We start from the raw sequence: 16,035 nt of genomic DNA, 5'->3' as shown, positions 1-16,035 counted from the left end.
AATTTTCTTGTTTTTAAAATGTACGGACAGACGGGCACACTTCAACACTCTAACATGATTTAGAAATGTAGTGTTTATGTATAGTCCGTCAGATCAGAGGCAGTGGGAATGTGGATGAAGGTGCATGAAATGGACAATTCTTCTGTCCTGCCTGAGCATTCTAAATCTAAACAGTACTTTTTGGTGTCAGGGAAAATGTATGGGAGTAAAAAGTACATCTTTATGGGGCCTCCCGAGTGGCGCAGTGTGCAAGCTAGATATTCTGGGTTCAAGTCCAGGCTCTGTCGCAGCCGGCCGCGACCGGGAGACCCGCACAATTGGCACAGCGTCGTCCGGGTTAGGCTGGCAGGGATGTCCTTGTCCCATCGTGCACTATTGACTCCTGTGGCGGGCTGGGTGCAGTGCACACTGTCACCAGGTGTACGGTGTTTCCTCCGACTCATTGGTGCTGCTGGCTTCCAGCTTAAGTGGGCATTGTGTCAAGAAACTGTGCAGCTTGGTTGGGTTGTGTTTCAGAGTCTGTACGGGAGTTGCAGCAATGAGACAAGACTGTAACTACCAATTGGATAACACGAAAAGGGGGTTAAACATCTTTATGTTAGTGGAGTAAAAGTAAAAGTTGTCAAAAATTTGATACCCCAAAAAATGACTTCCTTTACAGTATTTTAACTAAAGTACTTTACACCACAGTTGGCCACACTAGAGCTCAAAAATGGTAGGACAGAGAGGGGGGCGGGTACAGCGTTGCAGTGTGGGAGATCAACTGACGACGCATGCTCCGACATACAACCCCAGCATCACAACCACTGTCGCTGCACACATAACCATTAGCTGCTGGATGTCACTGTGTGTTGTCCAACACTGCTGGGAGAGCAACTTTCCATACAGGCAAATGTAGATTTTGTTTATTAGAATGCCAGAGACTAGACTGAATGATGACTTACAAGAAGAATAGGATTATTATTTTGTCTATTTTTCTGCATGGGAACTAAGCTTTTATGCTTTGTTAATGCTCTTGCTTGATGGGGATATGTACAGTCTGAACTCTTCACCGCTCCGTCTCTGTGTGCTGTAGTCTGAAGAATGTGATTCAGAGGATCGAGCCGTTTCACACCTGTGTGACCTTTTGAACTGTAGTACAGAAATGATATGTAAACAAGACACAGGACTATTTGTAATGGTAATAAATGTTGTGACCCACAAGCGTGTGATAAAGCAGGATAGAACCGTACACAGTTATTGGACATGCAATTAAAGACAATGTCCTAAAAGTAAAGTGTTAAATCGTGACATTAGGAAGTTTGGCCATAACTTTCAGCCTGTATAAGTCTATCCTCAGCACATAACCCTTAACCCTTAGGCACTGCCCTCTACATTATTAGACAGAGCTACATGGGTATCAGCTGAATTGAAACTCAGCTTGGACTGAGTTACATGTAGTATAATAAAGATAAATGCACATTCATTCCTCTCCGATCTTCAAAGATTGTCTTAGAGTAAGAAGAGAAGAGAAGAGAGGGTCAAACTGTACTCCCAGGCTTACTGTATGGGTGCTAGGGTATGTCTGTCTGCACCCAGACAGATAGACGTACACTAGCTTCCAGACAGACAGACATACCCTAGCACCCAGACAGACAGACATACCCTAGCACCCAGACAGACAGACATACCCTAGCACCCAGACAGACATACATCCCCTAGCACCCAGACAGACATACATACCCTAGCACCCAGACAGACAGAAATACCCTAGCACCCAGACAGACAAAATACCCTAGCATCCAGACAGACAGAAATACCCTAGCACCCAGACAGACATAAATACCCTAGCATCCAGACAGACATACATACCCTAGCACCCAGACAGACAGACATACCCTAGCTCCCAGACAGACAGACAGACAGACAGACATACCCTAGCACCCAGACAGACATACCCTAGCACCCAGACAGACAGACATACACTAGCTCCCATACAGACATACATGTCCTAGCACCCAGACAGACAGACATACCCTAGCACCCAGACAGACAGACATACCCTAGCACCCAGACAGACAGACAGACAGACATACCCTAGCACCCAGACAGACATACACTAGCACCCAGACAGACATACCCTAGCTCCCATACAGACATACATGTCCTAGCACCCAGACAGACAGACAGACATACCCTAGCACCCAGACAGACATACCCTAGCTCCCATACAAACAGACATACCCTAGCACCCAGACAGACAGACATACCCTAGCACCCAGGCAGACATACATACCCTAGCACCCAGACAGACAGACATACCCTAGCACCCAGACAGACAGACGTACCCTAGCACCCATACAGACAGGCATACCCTAGCACCCAGACAGACAGACGTACCCTAGCACCCATACAGACAGGCATACCCTAGCACCCAGACAGACAGATACCCTAGCTCCCATACAGACATACATGTCCTAGCACCCAGACAGACAGACATACCCTAGCACCCAGACAGACATACCCTAGCTCCCATACAAACAGACATACCCTAGCACCCAGGCAGACAGACATACCCTAGCACCCATACAGACAGGCATACCCTAGCACCCAGACAGACAGATACCCTAGCTCCCATACAGACATACATGTCCTAGCACCCAGACAGACAGACATACCCTAGCACCCAGACAGACATACCCTAGCTCCCAGACAGACAGACATACCCTAGCACCCAGACAGACAGACATACCCTAGCACCCAGGCAGACAGACATACCCTAGCACCCAGACAGACAGACAGACAGACATACCCTAGCACCCAGACAGACATACACTAGCACCCAGACAGACAGACATACCCTAGCTCCCATACAGACATACATGTCCTAGCACCCAGACAGACAGACAGACATACCCTAGCACCCAGACAGACATACCCTAGCTCCCATACAAACAGACATACCCTAGCACCCAGACAGACAGACATACCCTAGCACCCAGGCAGACATACATACCCTAGCACCCAGACAGACAGACATACCCTAGCACCCAGACAGACAGACGTACCCTAGCACCCATACAGACAGGCATACCCTAGCACCCAGACAGACAGACGTACCCTAGCACCCATACAGACAGGCATACCCTAGCACCCAGACAGACAGATACCCTAGCTCCCATACAGACATACATGTCCTAGCACCCAGACAGACAGACATACCCTAGCACCCAGACAGGCATACCCTAGCTCCCATACAAACAGACATACCCTAGCACCCAGGCAGACAGACATACCCTAGCACCCATACAGACAGGCATACCCTAGCACCCAGACAGACAGATACCCTAGCTCCCATACAAACATACATGTCCTAGCACCCAGACAGACAGACATACCCTAGCACCCAGACAGACATACCCTAGCTCCCAGACAGACAGACATACCCTAGCACCCAGACAGACATACCCTAGCACCCAGACAGACAGACAGACAGACAGACAGACAGACAGACAGACAGACAGACAGACAGACAGACAGACAGACAGACATGTCCTAGCACCCAGACAGACATACATACCCTAGCACCCAGACAGACATACCCTAGCACCCAGACAGACATACATACACTAGCACCCAGACAGACAGACTTACCCTAGCTCCCAGACAAACAGACAGACAGACAGACATACCCTAGCACCCAGACAGACATACCCTAGCACCCAGACAGACATACATACACTAGCACCCAGACATACAGACTTACCCTAGCTCCCAGACAAACAGACAGACAGACAGACATACCCTAGCTCCCAGACAAACAGACATACCCTAGCACCCAGACAGACAGACATACCCTAGCACCCAGACAGACAGACATACCCTAGCTCCCAGACAGACAGACATACCCTAGCACCCAGACAGACAGACATACCCTAGCACCCAGAGAGACAGACATACCCTAGCACCCAGGCAGACAGACATACCCTAGCACCCAGGCAGACAGACATACCCTAGCACCCAGACAGACAGACATACCCTAGCACCCAGAGAGACAGACATACCCTAGCACCCAGGCAGACAGAAATACCCTAGCACCCAGACAGACAGACATACCCTAGCTCCCAGAGAGACAGACATACCCTAGCACCCAGACAGACAGACATACCCTAGCCCCCATAGAGACAGACATACCCTAGCACCCAGACAGACAGACATACCCTAGCTCCCAGAGACAGACATACCCTAGCACCCAGGCAGACAGACACTAGCTCCCAGACAGACAGACATACCCTAGCACCCAGGCAGACAGACATAACCTAGCACCCAGACAGACAGACATACCCTAGCACCCAGACAGACATACACTAGCTCCCAGAGAGACAGACATACCCTAGCTCCCAGAGAGACAGACGTACCCTAGCACCCAGGCAGACAGACATACCCTAGCACCCAGACAGACAGACATACCCTAGCTCCCAGACAGACAGACGTACCCTAGCACCCAGGCAGACAGACATACCCTAGCACTCAGGCAGACATACATACCCTAGCACCCAGGCAGACAGACATACCCTAGCACCCACTCAAAGGAAGTTTAAAGGAAAGAGTGTAGAGCAAAATGGCTGTGGGGCTCCGGGAAAAACTTTCAAAGCTTCTCAGTAAGTCAGATGATGTGGTATACCGTCATGTGAAACAAACAGTACCACTTTCCCTTTGAAAACCATGGATGCTATTTGAATACCCACTTCTTAGTGGCCCTTGAACAATACCCTGATATTGGTGCTTTGCTGGAACTCAAAAGCTCTTTACACAAAAGGCAGAGGAGAGGAAATAAATGGGAGAATATAAGCTGGTAGAATACTGAATTGTGCTGAAGCCAGCTCTCTCTCTGTCTCAGTCTATATCTCTCTGTCTCTCTGACTTTCTCTCTCTCACTTTTTTTCTCACTCTCTCACTGTCTCTCTTAGTATTTATGATGGTACTGTATCTGAAGGAGAAGTAAAGGAGAGGAAGGAGGAAGGATGGTGGAATGAGAATTCAGAGAACAATCTAATTTATGCTCATAACTTATTTAATAACTTCTGGGGAGAGTTCATGTTGTTGAACTTGTATTTAACGCGTGTGGGTAGGATCTCTGAGTTTTAGTTCCCTTTTAATGTTACATATAAACTAAGGCTAGTTTTATCCGACATACAAAGACTGTGGCTAGTTAGTTTGTTCTTCCCCCACTGTGAACAACAGCCTGAGGCCAGAGAAGGACTGTTGTCAGGCTAATAATAAACTCCATGGCTACATACATCTGAAGTCTGTTCTCTCTGTCTCTGGCCTCTAGCTTGGACAACAGATGTTAGGGTTTGAACCCCACTCTGATGCATCTCACACAGACACTGTAGCCTCGTTATTGTGTTACTATTTCCTTTTCTTTTATTTCTGAATTGTTAGGAAAGACCTCGTAAATAAGCATTTCAGGGTAAAGTCTACATTTGTTGTATTCGGCGCATGTGACAAATAACATTTGATTTCACACTAACAAAACGGCGGTGATAATGATATGCTGCCTCTCTCTCTCTCTCATAGTCCAGAGTGGAATCTGAACATGGGATAGGACCCACATCCAATACAACAGAACAGCTATCTCCATTCCATGATATCTCCATCAAATGGGATTCTAGCAGTCTCATATACGACGATATCGCTAGCGTATGCATTCCTATTGAATTCCAACGTGCTGCAGCTCCCTCTCTGCTCACACAGACAGCAGAGATATGTTGTGTGTGTTGACTGTGGAGGCAAAACCAGTCTGTGTGTGAGCACTTAAGTGCATACATACAGTACTTACACGTGTGGGTATGCTGTCGCTTAGCAAACCCAGTCCATCTCTGGGGTGATATAGCAGTAGCTTAAAAAAAAGAGATGAATTAACCCCCATGTTCAGTGGTTCTGTCTCTGTCAGCCTTGGGGCAGCATGACCCTGCACCACCTGTCCAGGCTTTAATGAGAACAGGAGAGAGAAAAAGATGATGGAGGGTCAATTACACCTCCATGTTGTAGACCAGAGGAATGAACTGAATGCTAGTTCACCTTTCATTACCACCCCCTGCTACAAGGTTAACGGTGTTGCACCAGTTAGTGAAAGACAGTGAAGTTGTGATTGAGGGTTTTACAGATAGAGATATCAGATCTTCTTTGAGGAGGGGAAGAGTCAGACAGTGTATTAGATGTGGTTGTAATGAGAAGATGAAATTGGTAGAGAGTAGAGACTCACCATTCCAGGGCTGAAAGAGGTTAACAGAAACGTGTAGTATATTTGAGGTTTTATATATTTGAGGTTTTATATATTTGAGGTTTTATATATTTGAGGTTTTTAAAAGGCTTCTGAAGTTTGTAATTTCCACTTTGAAATTTCAGACTTGATTTTCCCTTATGGAAAATGTATCAACCCCTACAAAAATGTCCATTACTTATCATCCACATAATAATTCAAATGTTCTGTTGCTGGAGGATTATTTTCCTGCTGTAGCAAACTGGCTCAAATTAAGATCCTACATCTAAGTCATCTAAACAACCATGTGTCCTATTCCCTCCACCAGATCCGATGGACCAAGACAGCAGGCAGTGTGTCTGACCGCTTCCAGGACTCGAGTGTGTTTAACGAGACGCTGCACATCACCAAGATCCAGAGACACCAAGGGGGACGCTACTACTGCAAGGCTGAGAACGGCCTGGGCTCCCCGGCCATCAAGTCCATAAGGGTCGACGTCTACTGTAAGTCCTGCAAATTACCGTCGGACACAGTGGTTGGGCCAACATTGTTTTCTTGTTATCTCAGTGTACCTTCTCAATGCCGCATCAAATCCAAAGTGACTATTTAGTATACAGTTCTTGTTTAATTTTCAACTAGATTTCAACCACAACGATTCCCATAAAATGGAAATGTCTGTTGGGATCCATTAAACTGAATGGCCATACACTGTTATTGTTTTTATTGATCGGCCATTGATTGTCCTGTTCACCTCATCAATTGATGAGTGGTGAAGACACACGTCAGAGCACTTCCATCACAGCTTCACCCCCCCCCCCCCCCCCCCCCCAGGCTGTTCCTCTGCACTAGCTACACCCCCCCCCCCCCCCCCCCAGGCTGTTCCTCTGCACTAGCTACACCCAATATCCAATGACAATGTATGTAAGAGTGTAAGAGAAACAGCTTGCAAGGTGTGTTATTTGTAACACAGTTACCAACATCTGATGCAGTGTAAACATTCTATGTGAACCAGCATCGCCGTTTTCCTCTATCTTCAGACTGCACTTTATTGAGTTGGGCTCCTAGAGTAGACATCCTGTGTGTATTTGTTGGAGAAACTGTACAGTGGCTAACAGTCTTAACAACCCAACCCAGTAGGTTCCAGCCGAGCGAAACCCAGTAGGTTCCAGCCTAGCCAAACCCAGTAGGTTCCAGCCTAGCCAAACCCAGTAGGTTCCAGTCAAGCCAAACCCAGTAGGTTCCAGCCTAGCCAAACGCAGTAGGTTCCAGCCTAGCCAAACGCAGTAGGTTCCAGCCGTGCCAAACGCAGTAGGTTCCAGCCTAGCCAAACCCAGTAGGTTCCAGCCTAGCCAAACGGAGTAGGTTCCAGCCTAGCCAAACCCAGTAGGCTCCAGCCTAGCCAAACCCAGTAGGTTCCAGTCAAGCCAAACCCAGTAGGTTCCAGCCGTGCCAAACCCAGTAGGTTCCAGCCGTGCCAAACCCAGTAGGTTCCAGCCGTGCCAAACCCAGTAGGTTCCAGCCGTGCCAAACCCAGTAGGTTCCAGCCGTGCCAAACTAGCCATTACAATAGTGAGGTCTGATTGGAGTTGTCCGGGGCACCTTCTTTAGCTGCAATCTACAACTCCACAGAGGTGCACTTAAATGAAGGATGGTTGCTTTCGTCTGAACCCTAGACAAGCAAAAATAATCTTTCCCAGCCAAACCAACTACAAGCACTTAAAACCAGCACTTTCCCTTCCATAACATCACTGCCAGTGAAAAACTTTTGGGCTTGTGTTCTCCTCTTCTCCCACTCTCTCTGTGGCATAACACAGAGCAGTCTGCAGTGCTGTCTCTGTCTCTCCTCTCTGCCTCTCCTCTCTCCTCTGTCTCGATTTCTCTCCTCTGTCTCGCCTCTCTCTGTCTCGCCTCTCTCTGTCTCGCCTCTCTATGCCTCGCCTCTCTCTGCCTCGCCTCTCTGCCTTTCCTCTCTGCCTCTCCTCTCTGCCTCTCCTCTCTGCCTCTCTTCTTTGCCTCTCCGCCTCTCTTCTCTGCCTCTCCTCTCTGCCTCTAGTCGGCCTTTGCCTCTGCTTTTGCTTCTGCTTCTCCCTCTTCTCTCCTCTCTTCTTCTCTTCTCTCCTCTCATTTCCTCGTCAAGGCAGGGGTTGAGAAAAAACGCTTTCATCTGACATCCAAAGCATCTCTTCCATCTGCCAATCACTCTTGTCAGTCTGTCACAACAGGCAGGGTCTGTCTGTCTGTGTGGCTTGTGTTTAGCCACACCGTCGCCAAGGCTTTTTCTGTGCCTGTTCTCGCTTTCCTTCTGTCTCCATTTCCCCTTTCTATTTCCCTCTATCTCTCCTTTCTCTCTTTCTCTCTCTATTTCCCTCCCTGTCTCCTCTTGGTCCCTGCATGTCTGTGACATGTCTGTGACATGTCTGTGACATCTCCTCTCCTCAGTCGTTGTACCTGTATATTAGTTCTGACGTGAGCAAGGGCTTTGGAATAGGTGATGGTTAGAAAGCTTGGAAGGAGGGGGAAGTAGTGGCTTTCTTTCTCTCCTTGTCTCCTTTCCTTCATCTGCTCTGGACTGCCATATTGGCTTTGTGGTGGATGTCTAACGGACATGTGCTTTCTCCTGTCCAGTTCTTCCATACTGTTGATTGTAAACTATTGAGACATACAATAGACCCTGGACAGACAGTGACTAACATCCCAGTGTCACTGGTTTAGCATGATAACAGTATGATTACCAAAGTTGACCAGCGGCCATTTTGAATCCTCTCTGGTTTGCCATGGCATTGTTTACAGTTTAATGTATGGTAAATCCTGAATGGGCAGCGTGGGAGGGATGCTTAGCCTATCAGACACATCAGCTGTGACATCCAGACCATCATTCAACCAATGACGTCATCCAATGCTTTCACTAGTTGCCTCCCAGTCCAATGATGTGCTGAATTGTGCTCTCCTGAAAAACTTTCTGTTTAACCTTTAACTGCAGTGGGCTAAATCAGGGTCACACAGAGTGATTCTTGGAAGTCTTTAACAAAATTACTTTGAAGCTAAAGTATACACCTCACAAACATGGTTATCGGCTCAAACAAAAAAGACACCTGTACCATGTCAGATATAGAGTTGAAATGTATTACATTTTGAGTTTGCATCCCAATATTACACTTTATATACATCACAGAAGACTGAAATATAACAAAACTGTTTGACATGGAAACACCAGATTTGTGTTGAGTTTTTAAAAATCAAAACAAATTGTATTGGTCACATACACATGGTTAGCAGATGTTAATGCGAGTGTAGCGAAATGCTTGTTCTTCTAGTTCCGGCAGTGCAGTAATATCTAACAAGTAATATAACAATTCCACAAGAACTACCTAATACACACAAATCGAAGTAAAGAGATGAAATAAGAATATGTACATATAAATATATGGATGAGCGATGACCGAGCGGCATAGGGCAAGATGCAATAGATGGTATAGAATACAATATATACATATGAGATTAGTAATGCAAGATATGTAAACATTATTAAAGTGACTAGTGATCCATTTATTAAAGTGGCCAATGATTTCGAGTCTGTATATAACATTCCACTAATGAGGCCAAACAGGGCACTTTTGGTAATTGACTGCAGGAAAGGGCTACTAGAAGTGGATGAAATGGGAATATCAAGTATCGAAGACATGGTACAGTACTTTCAAGCTTGATTTTCTCAAGTACTGTACTTGTAGGTTTCCTATTTATCATACACTAAATACTGTATGTAATGCTATGGCCTTCATATTGTAGAGCCTTTAAAACACAACTCTATAGGATATTATTAAAGCAGCGGCAGCATTTAAAGAGTTACATGCTGACCACATTGCTCACGTCGCGCGAGCGTTGCAAAATAAATTTGCACATATATGTTATTCAATCATTGCACCCACACTGCGAGCCAACGAGCGCATGCGTTGCCGGGCATTAAAATAGAAGTTACTTCTATTTGTGACACAGAACGCGATGCAAGTCTTGCTTCTCCCATCTCCTCATTGGCTTTTAAAAGCATATACCCACGTGCCATCTCCTCATTGGTTATACCCACGTGGGTGATTGAAAGATGAACTGAGGTCGGTAATACACCTTATTATGAAAGTTAGTTGCCAATCGCCATATAAAGTCCAAAGAAGAAAAAGCCTGGAAGGAGGAGAGATGACTAGAAATGATTCGGTTGACTGTTTTATCTGTGGATTAATTGTCAGAGTAGAGGGCCTTGTGCATTTCAGCTAAAATAACAACTCAATGTTTATATCCCAGGACAAATTAGCTAGCAAAAGCAAGCTAGCTAGCTAATTAGGACTATCTAAATTGCCATAAATGTTTAATGCTTATTGAACTGTCCCCAAATGAATATAATTAGTTCAGAGTTTGTTTTGATATTTCAACCTGCGTGTCGGTATCGCGTTTGGTGTGGGGGGACAAAATCCATTTGCGCATGTGGACACACCCGCGGGTCCGGTTTGGGCATGGTGTTAGACCGATGACGCCCTTGTCTCTGGCCTTGTAGTCCATATGTACTTCATTAGCTGGGTGTTGTGTTGCACATCCAGCAGAAACATAGTGGATTTCTCCTGGTAAATGCTATAGCTGTCACCCAGGGGTGAATGTAATTGATGTGCCTCTTTTGCAGCTCTCACTATTTTTAGTGCTTTGCAACCTTGCTTTTAATTAGCATTTCAATTGCTATTTGGGCGCTAGGGCTCAACAACAACACCTTGAAAAATTGTGTTGACTCTGATTTTCAGATGTTGTGTGGGTGTGTTTTTACTCATAATGTCTTTAGACTACCCAGAAATCAAATCAAATCAAACTATATTTGTCACATTCGCCGAATACAGCAAGTGTAGACTCTACCGTGAAATGCTTACTTAAATGTAACCGCTAGTAAGGATGGGCTACTATAAGGATACAAGTCAAAGAGAGACAGGACTTATTTTCAGTGGGAATTTAGGAGGGCTTCCATTTCAATGTGAATTTAGTTTTTGTTCTGTTCTTAAAAATATTAAAAAATATTGATTTTCCTTTCTAGTCCTTCTGAAACCAGAGGGCTTATTTTCATTTTAGAGTGGAAATATTTCCAGATTTACTTGTTCATACATACATACTTATAAAATCAATGTGTACTCCTTTCCTAACCGTTCACCTTCCAAAGAGACTGCTGGATCCGCCATGACTCACAACGTCCAATAGACATTAGATTCAATGAAGTGATGGAAGGAAAGAGAGAAAGGGAGAATTCTCTGGACGCATTCCCTAGGTTAGAAAATAAATGAAATGAAAGAAGGAAGGACAAAGAATGAAAAAATAGGAAGAATTCTATGGTAGAAGTATTGCCAACTCAAAAGGACAGACAACAGCAGGATGGGTAATTAACTTACCTCTGCAGCCCAGAGGAGCTGATATTAGCCCTGGCAGGCCTAGCAGGCACAACACTAACTCATTTAAAATACCCACCCCATCTAAGCACATTTCTACCTGCTGGTGCTTCAGAAGATGTGTTTGTCCATAGTGAGGTCTGCAGGGACAGATGCCCACTCAGAAGTTAATAAAGAACTCCCTACCGTCCTTCCGTTGATCGATTGGTAGCTTTGCTGTTCCTAAGAACTTAGAGTCTCTTCTTCCTCAGTTCCTTGAAGGGTCCATCTATTAATGTTTTTCATTTCATCTGGGCTGTATGTGTGGTATTGCTGTGTCTGTGACTGCATTGACGTACCTAGTAGAGAAAGGCCTATAGCGTTGCAGCAGGGGCTTATAGCTGGCTTTAAGGACTTCATCGACAGGAGGACTTCACGTCCCCAATGTAATACATTTCTGATGTGAAAAGAGTCCAATGGACTCCAATGAAGTACAAAAGACTCATGTACTTCACTTGTGCCCATGCGTTTAACAGGAGTTAGAGAGCATGTACTTGTATATTGGGACAGGAAAACTTTATTGATATTGAGTTTGCACTTTTACAGAGTGCACTTGTCAGGAATCAACAGTATATACCACCAATTTGACAATGGAGGTAGTTTCAGGACTCTTTAAAGTGGATGAATAATCAAAATAATGATTTTTATCACTGCTATGAGTCCCCTACCAATCAGTGACCCTTTTGTCAATCTCCTTTGGATAGTTCCATGCACAACCCATTACTCATCTTTAACAGGCTTCTTATTGTCTCAGCCTCAGATGTTCATTGGTCTCGGAGCTGAAATAAACTCTGTGTGTGTGATTTAACTTTGGCCAACAAACTGAAATCGCTGCCAGGATTGTTGTATCTTCAGCTGGCTAAGTCCAATTCAACACAGAGCGTGGTTGATAAATGAGAGATCTAAGGGATGGATCGAAATGTACAGAATGGATACCTGGAGGAAAATGGGGGAGGGTCATGCTTTTTCAATTTTAGTCAAGGGGAGGGTTTAGTATTTTTGTAATCTAGTCCAACAGAGGGTCATGTAATTTGTATTTGATGAAATATCAATATTTCTGTGTTTTAGAATTAGTTGCTTATTAGGCTACATATCAATGTGTGCCCGATGACGCCCCTCGTCTCTGATTCTCTGCTGGGCTGTCACGCCCTGACTCTAGTTATATTTTGTTTTCTTTATTTTTTGGTTAGGTCAGGGTGTGACAAGGGTGGTTTGTTTAGTTTTTGTATTGTCTAGGGGTTTTGTCTTGTCTAGGGTTTTTGTTTGTCTATGGGGATTTTGTATGGTCTAGGGGTTTGGAGGTTTATGGTGGCCTGAGTTGGTTCCCAATCAGAGACAGCTGTTTCTCGTTGTCTCTGATTGGGGAGCCTATTTAGGTTGCCATTTTCCATGTTGGTTTTGTGGGTAGTTGTTTTCTGTCTTTGTGTCTGCACCAGACAGAACTGTTTCGTGTTGGTCTATTTTTTGTTATTTTGTCTTAGTGTTCTGAGTTATAATAAATATCATGAACACGTACCACGCTGCGTTTTGGTCCGATCCTGACTACTCTTCATCAGACGAAGAAGAAGATACATGGGCGCGCAATATGTGCTCCTAAAGGCTATTTAATGAAAGTATCCATAGTCTATAGGCTACAAAGTGCATGCTCTGAGTTATATTTCTAAGAAAATTCACTTCCTTCCTGAGTCTTTTGTGCTGCTGGAATGGTGTAAATAAATCTAGGCTGCATTGCACACTGCAATAGATATTCCATTCCTGAGCCCTGGCCTGCTCTGCTCTTGATGATAAAAACTTGTTTTGTGCTGCCTAACCAATGGCTGTGCTGTGTAGGCCTACAGTGGCAGTTCAGGAGGAGAGTCAAATAAGTCTTCAGATTTTTTTTTTGTTGATTAGGCCTCTTCCCAAAAATGTGATATCTTCCGCTCCAACTAGCCTACAGCCTATGTTCTGTTCAGTTTAAGAAGGAGAGCGTGAAGAGGAGAAGGAGGACCGGAGGTAAACTTTGACAGCTTGCTACTACTATCGTTTATTTTAATAAAAACAATATGTTTCTTGCCCATTATGTATTTATCAGAGTTATTAACCTCACAATAAGCCAGATTGCAATAAATTACATTGGGGTGCTGAAACTTGAAGCAGCATCTGCGGCACAATCAATCGGAAATGGACAGCTCATGGGGCTGAAAGTAGGCAAATGCGGGTAAGCATAATTCATTTAAACTGTCTTAATTAGACTTTACTAACAACAAGAGGGCTTTGTGTTGGAGCCTATTTCTTCCTATTTAAGAAATAAGAGGTAGACCTACCTGTTTGACAGACGAAATTAGGCTATAGGCTGCTATATCCATAGATTTGTCGGCCAATTCCTATACCATGCACTCTTTAAATAGCCTACTTGTGTGTCAGTGAAGGGCTGTTAAGGGTTGGAAGAACTTTACTGGCCTGCACAGAGCCCTGACCTCAACCCAATCGAACACATTTGGGATGAATTGTAACGCTGACTGTGAGACAGGCCTAATCGCCCAAAATCAGTGCCCGACCTTGCCAATGCTCTTGTGGCTGAATGGACGCAAGTCCCAACAGAAATGTTCCAACATTGAGTGGAAAGCCTTCCCAGAAGAGTGGAGGCTGTTATAGAAGTAAATGGTGGACCAACTCCATATTAATGCCCATGATTCTGAAATGAGATGTTCGACGAGCAGCTGTACACATGTTTTTGTCCATGTAGTGGATGATATGATGAACACATAATGTAGGCCTATCGATCTGTCCATTCTTAGCCTGTAATTTCTGTAATTTGTGTTGTATTAAAAAAGATTCTGGTAATATTTAAAAGTATGTAGAATTGCATGAAATGTTTATAAAAGGAAATATTTTCTCGGGCCTGCAAATACAATGATAGATTCATGCAATGTTTTATTATAAAACCTTCTGGCCCGCAGCCCTGTGTGCTATCAAAATTATTGCCGTTGCCATCTAATGCCTACAGGACAAAGACAAGTTTCTAAAACGGCATATTTAAGGCTTTGGTCTGTCGAAAAAAGTGAGGGTAAACGGTAGGCATGTTCTCTGCTATCCACTTTATGTTCTGGGTATAGGGGTGGCAGCTGATAGCTAGCTATTATGGAGCTATTAAACATCTAATGCTAATATTAGCTTTCTAGCTAGCATTAGCTATTATGGAGCTATGTAACATCTAACGCTAATATTAGCTCGCTAGCTAGTGTTAGCTATTATGGAGCTATGAAACGGAGCTATGGTGCGGCAGGTATTTTTAATTTATTTGTAATTTAACCTTTATTTAACTAGGCAAGTCAGTATCCCCGAGCCAACTAAGTGAAAAATATGTCGATGTGCCCTTGTAATTCACTAAAAGTGTCTGCTAAATGACTCAAATGTAATTTAACCCCTGCCTCTGTCACTTTAGGCCCAGGCTGTGTGGTACAAAGGTGAATGGTGGTACTTGGGGCAGACACACTCCCTCTTTGGACATGCTCTCCATCCTCCTCTGCTTCCTCCTCCCCCTCCTCCTCACCCCCTCTCCCTCATGATCTACGTCTTCCTCTCCACTATCCTCTCCTTCCACTATATTCTCACTCACTCACTCACTCACTCACTCACTCACTCACTCACTCACTCACTCACTCACTCACTCACTCACTCACTCACTCTCTCACTCTCTCACTCTCTCACTCTCTCTCCTCTCCCTCCACTTCACGCTCCTCTTCCTGTCTCTCTCCCTCTACTCTCCTCTCCCTCCCCTTCACTTTCCTTTTCCTCTCTCACTCCTCACTCCACATTTCTATCCCTCCAATCATCTCTAAGTCCTCTTTCTCCATGCCTTTTGCTTCTGAGCCCTGACTTGCCACATCACTTCCCTCACTTGCACTGACCTAGAGGACCAGAGGGAGAGGAGAGGAGCAACAAATAGGATATAATTGTGGTCAGGAACATTTTCTCTCTCTCTCCCTCTCAGACTATCTCTCTCTTCCTTCCTCTCTTTTTCTCAACTATACACACACTCTCTTCCTAATAATCCCCTCTCAGGGGTTTCCATAATAAATTGTGTGATTCCACACACACACACACACTCTCTCTCTCTCTCTCTCTCTCTAGCTTCCAATCAACTCTCGCTTCCTTGCCTGACAGACTAACTACAGAGTTTGCCAATGTTAGCGGATTATTTATGACGCTAGGACAGTTTCCAAATGAATTGCATCGGTAGAAACAGGACAAAACAAGCAACTTGTTAGCTGGCTATGTAAACAAATATTTAACTCAATATTCATATGAGCTCCACTGCTCTGGCATCTACCCTAACACGACAGCTGTCAAATAATA

General features: G+C 44.7%; 1 protein-coding gene across 1 annotated transcript in view; it reads left to right on the top strand.

Moving 5' to 3' along the window:
• Positions 1-16,035, top strand: part of LOC120019360 (MAM domain-containing glycosylphosphatidylinositol anchor protein 2-like) — a 261,309-nt gene that overhangs the window by 20,230 nt on the left and 225,044 nt on the right. The window contains exon 3 of the mRNA XM_038962652.1: positions 6,573-6,747. Within this exon, the coding sequence (XP_038818580.1) occupies positions 6,573-6,747 (175 nt within the window). The remainder of the gene's footprint in view (positions 1-6,572; positions 6,748-16,035) is intronic.

This window comes from Salvelinus namaycush, chromosome 24, assembly GCF_016432855.1.
Source record: "Salvelinus namaycush isolate Seneca chromosome 24, SaNama_1.0, whole genome shotgun sequence".
NCBI classification, from domain to species: domain Eukaryota; kingdom Metazoa; phylum Chordata; class Actinopteri; order Salmoniformes; family Salmonidae; genus Salvelinus; species Salvelinus namaycush.
The sequence above is the reverse complement of the archived record's forward strand: the minus strand, read 5'-3'. Positions and strand labels throughout refer to the sequence as shown.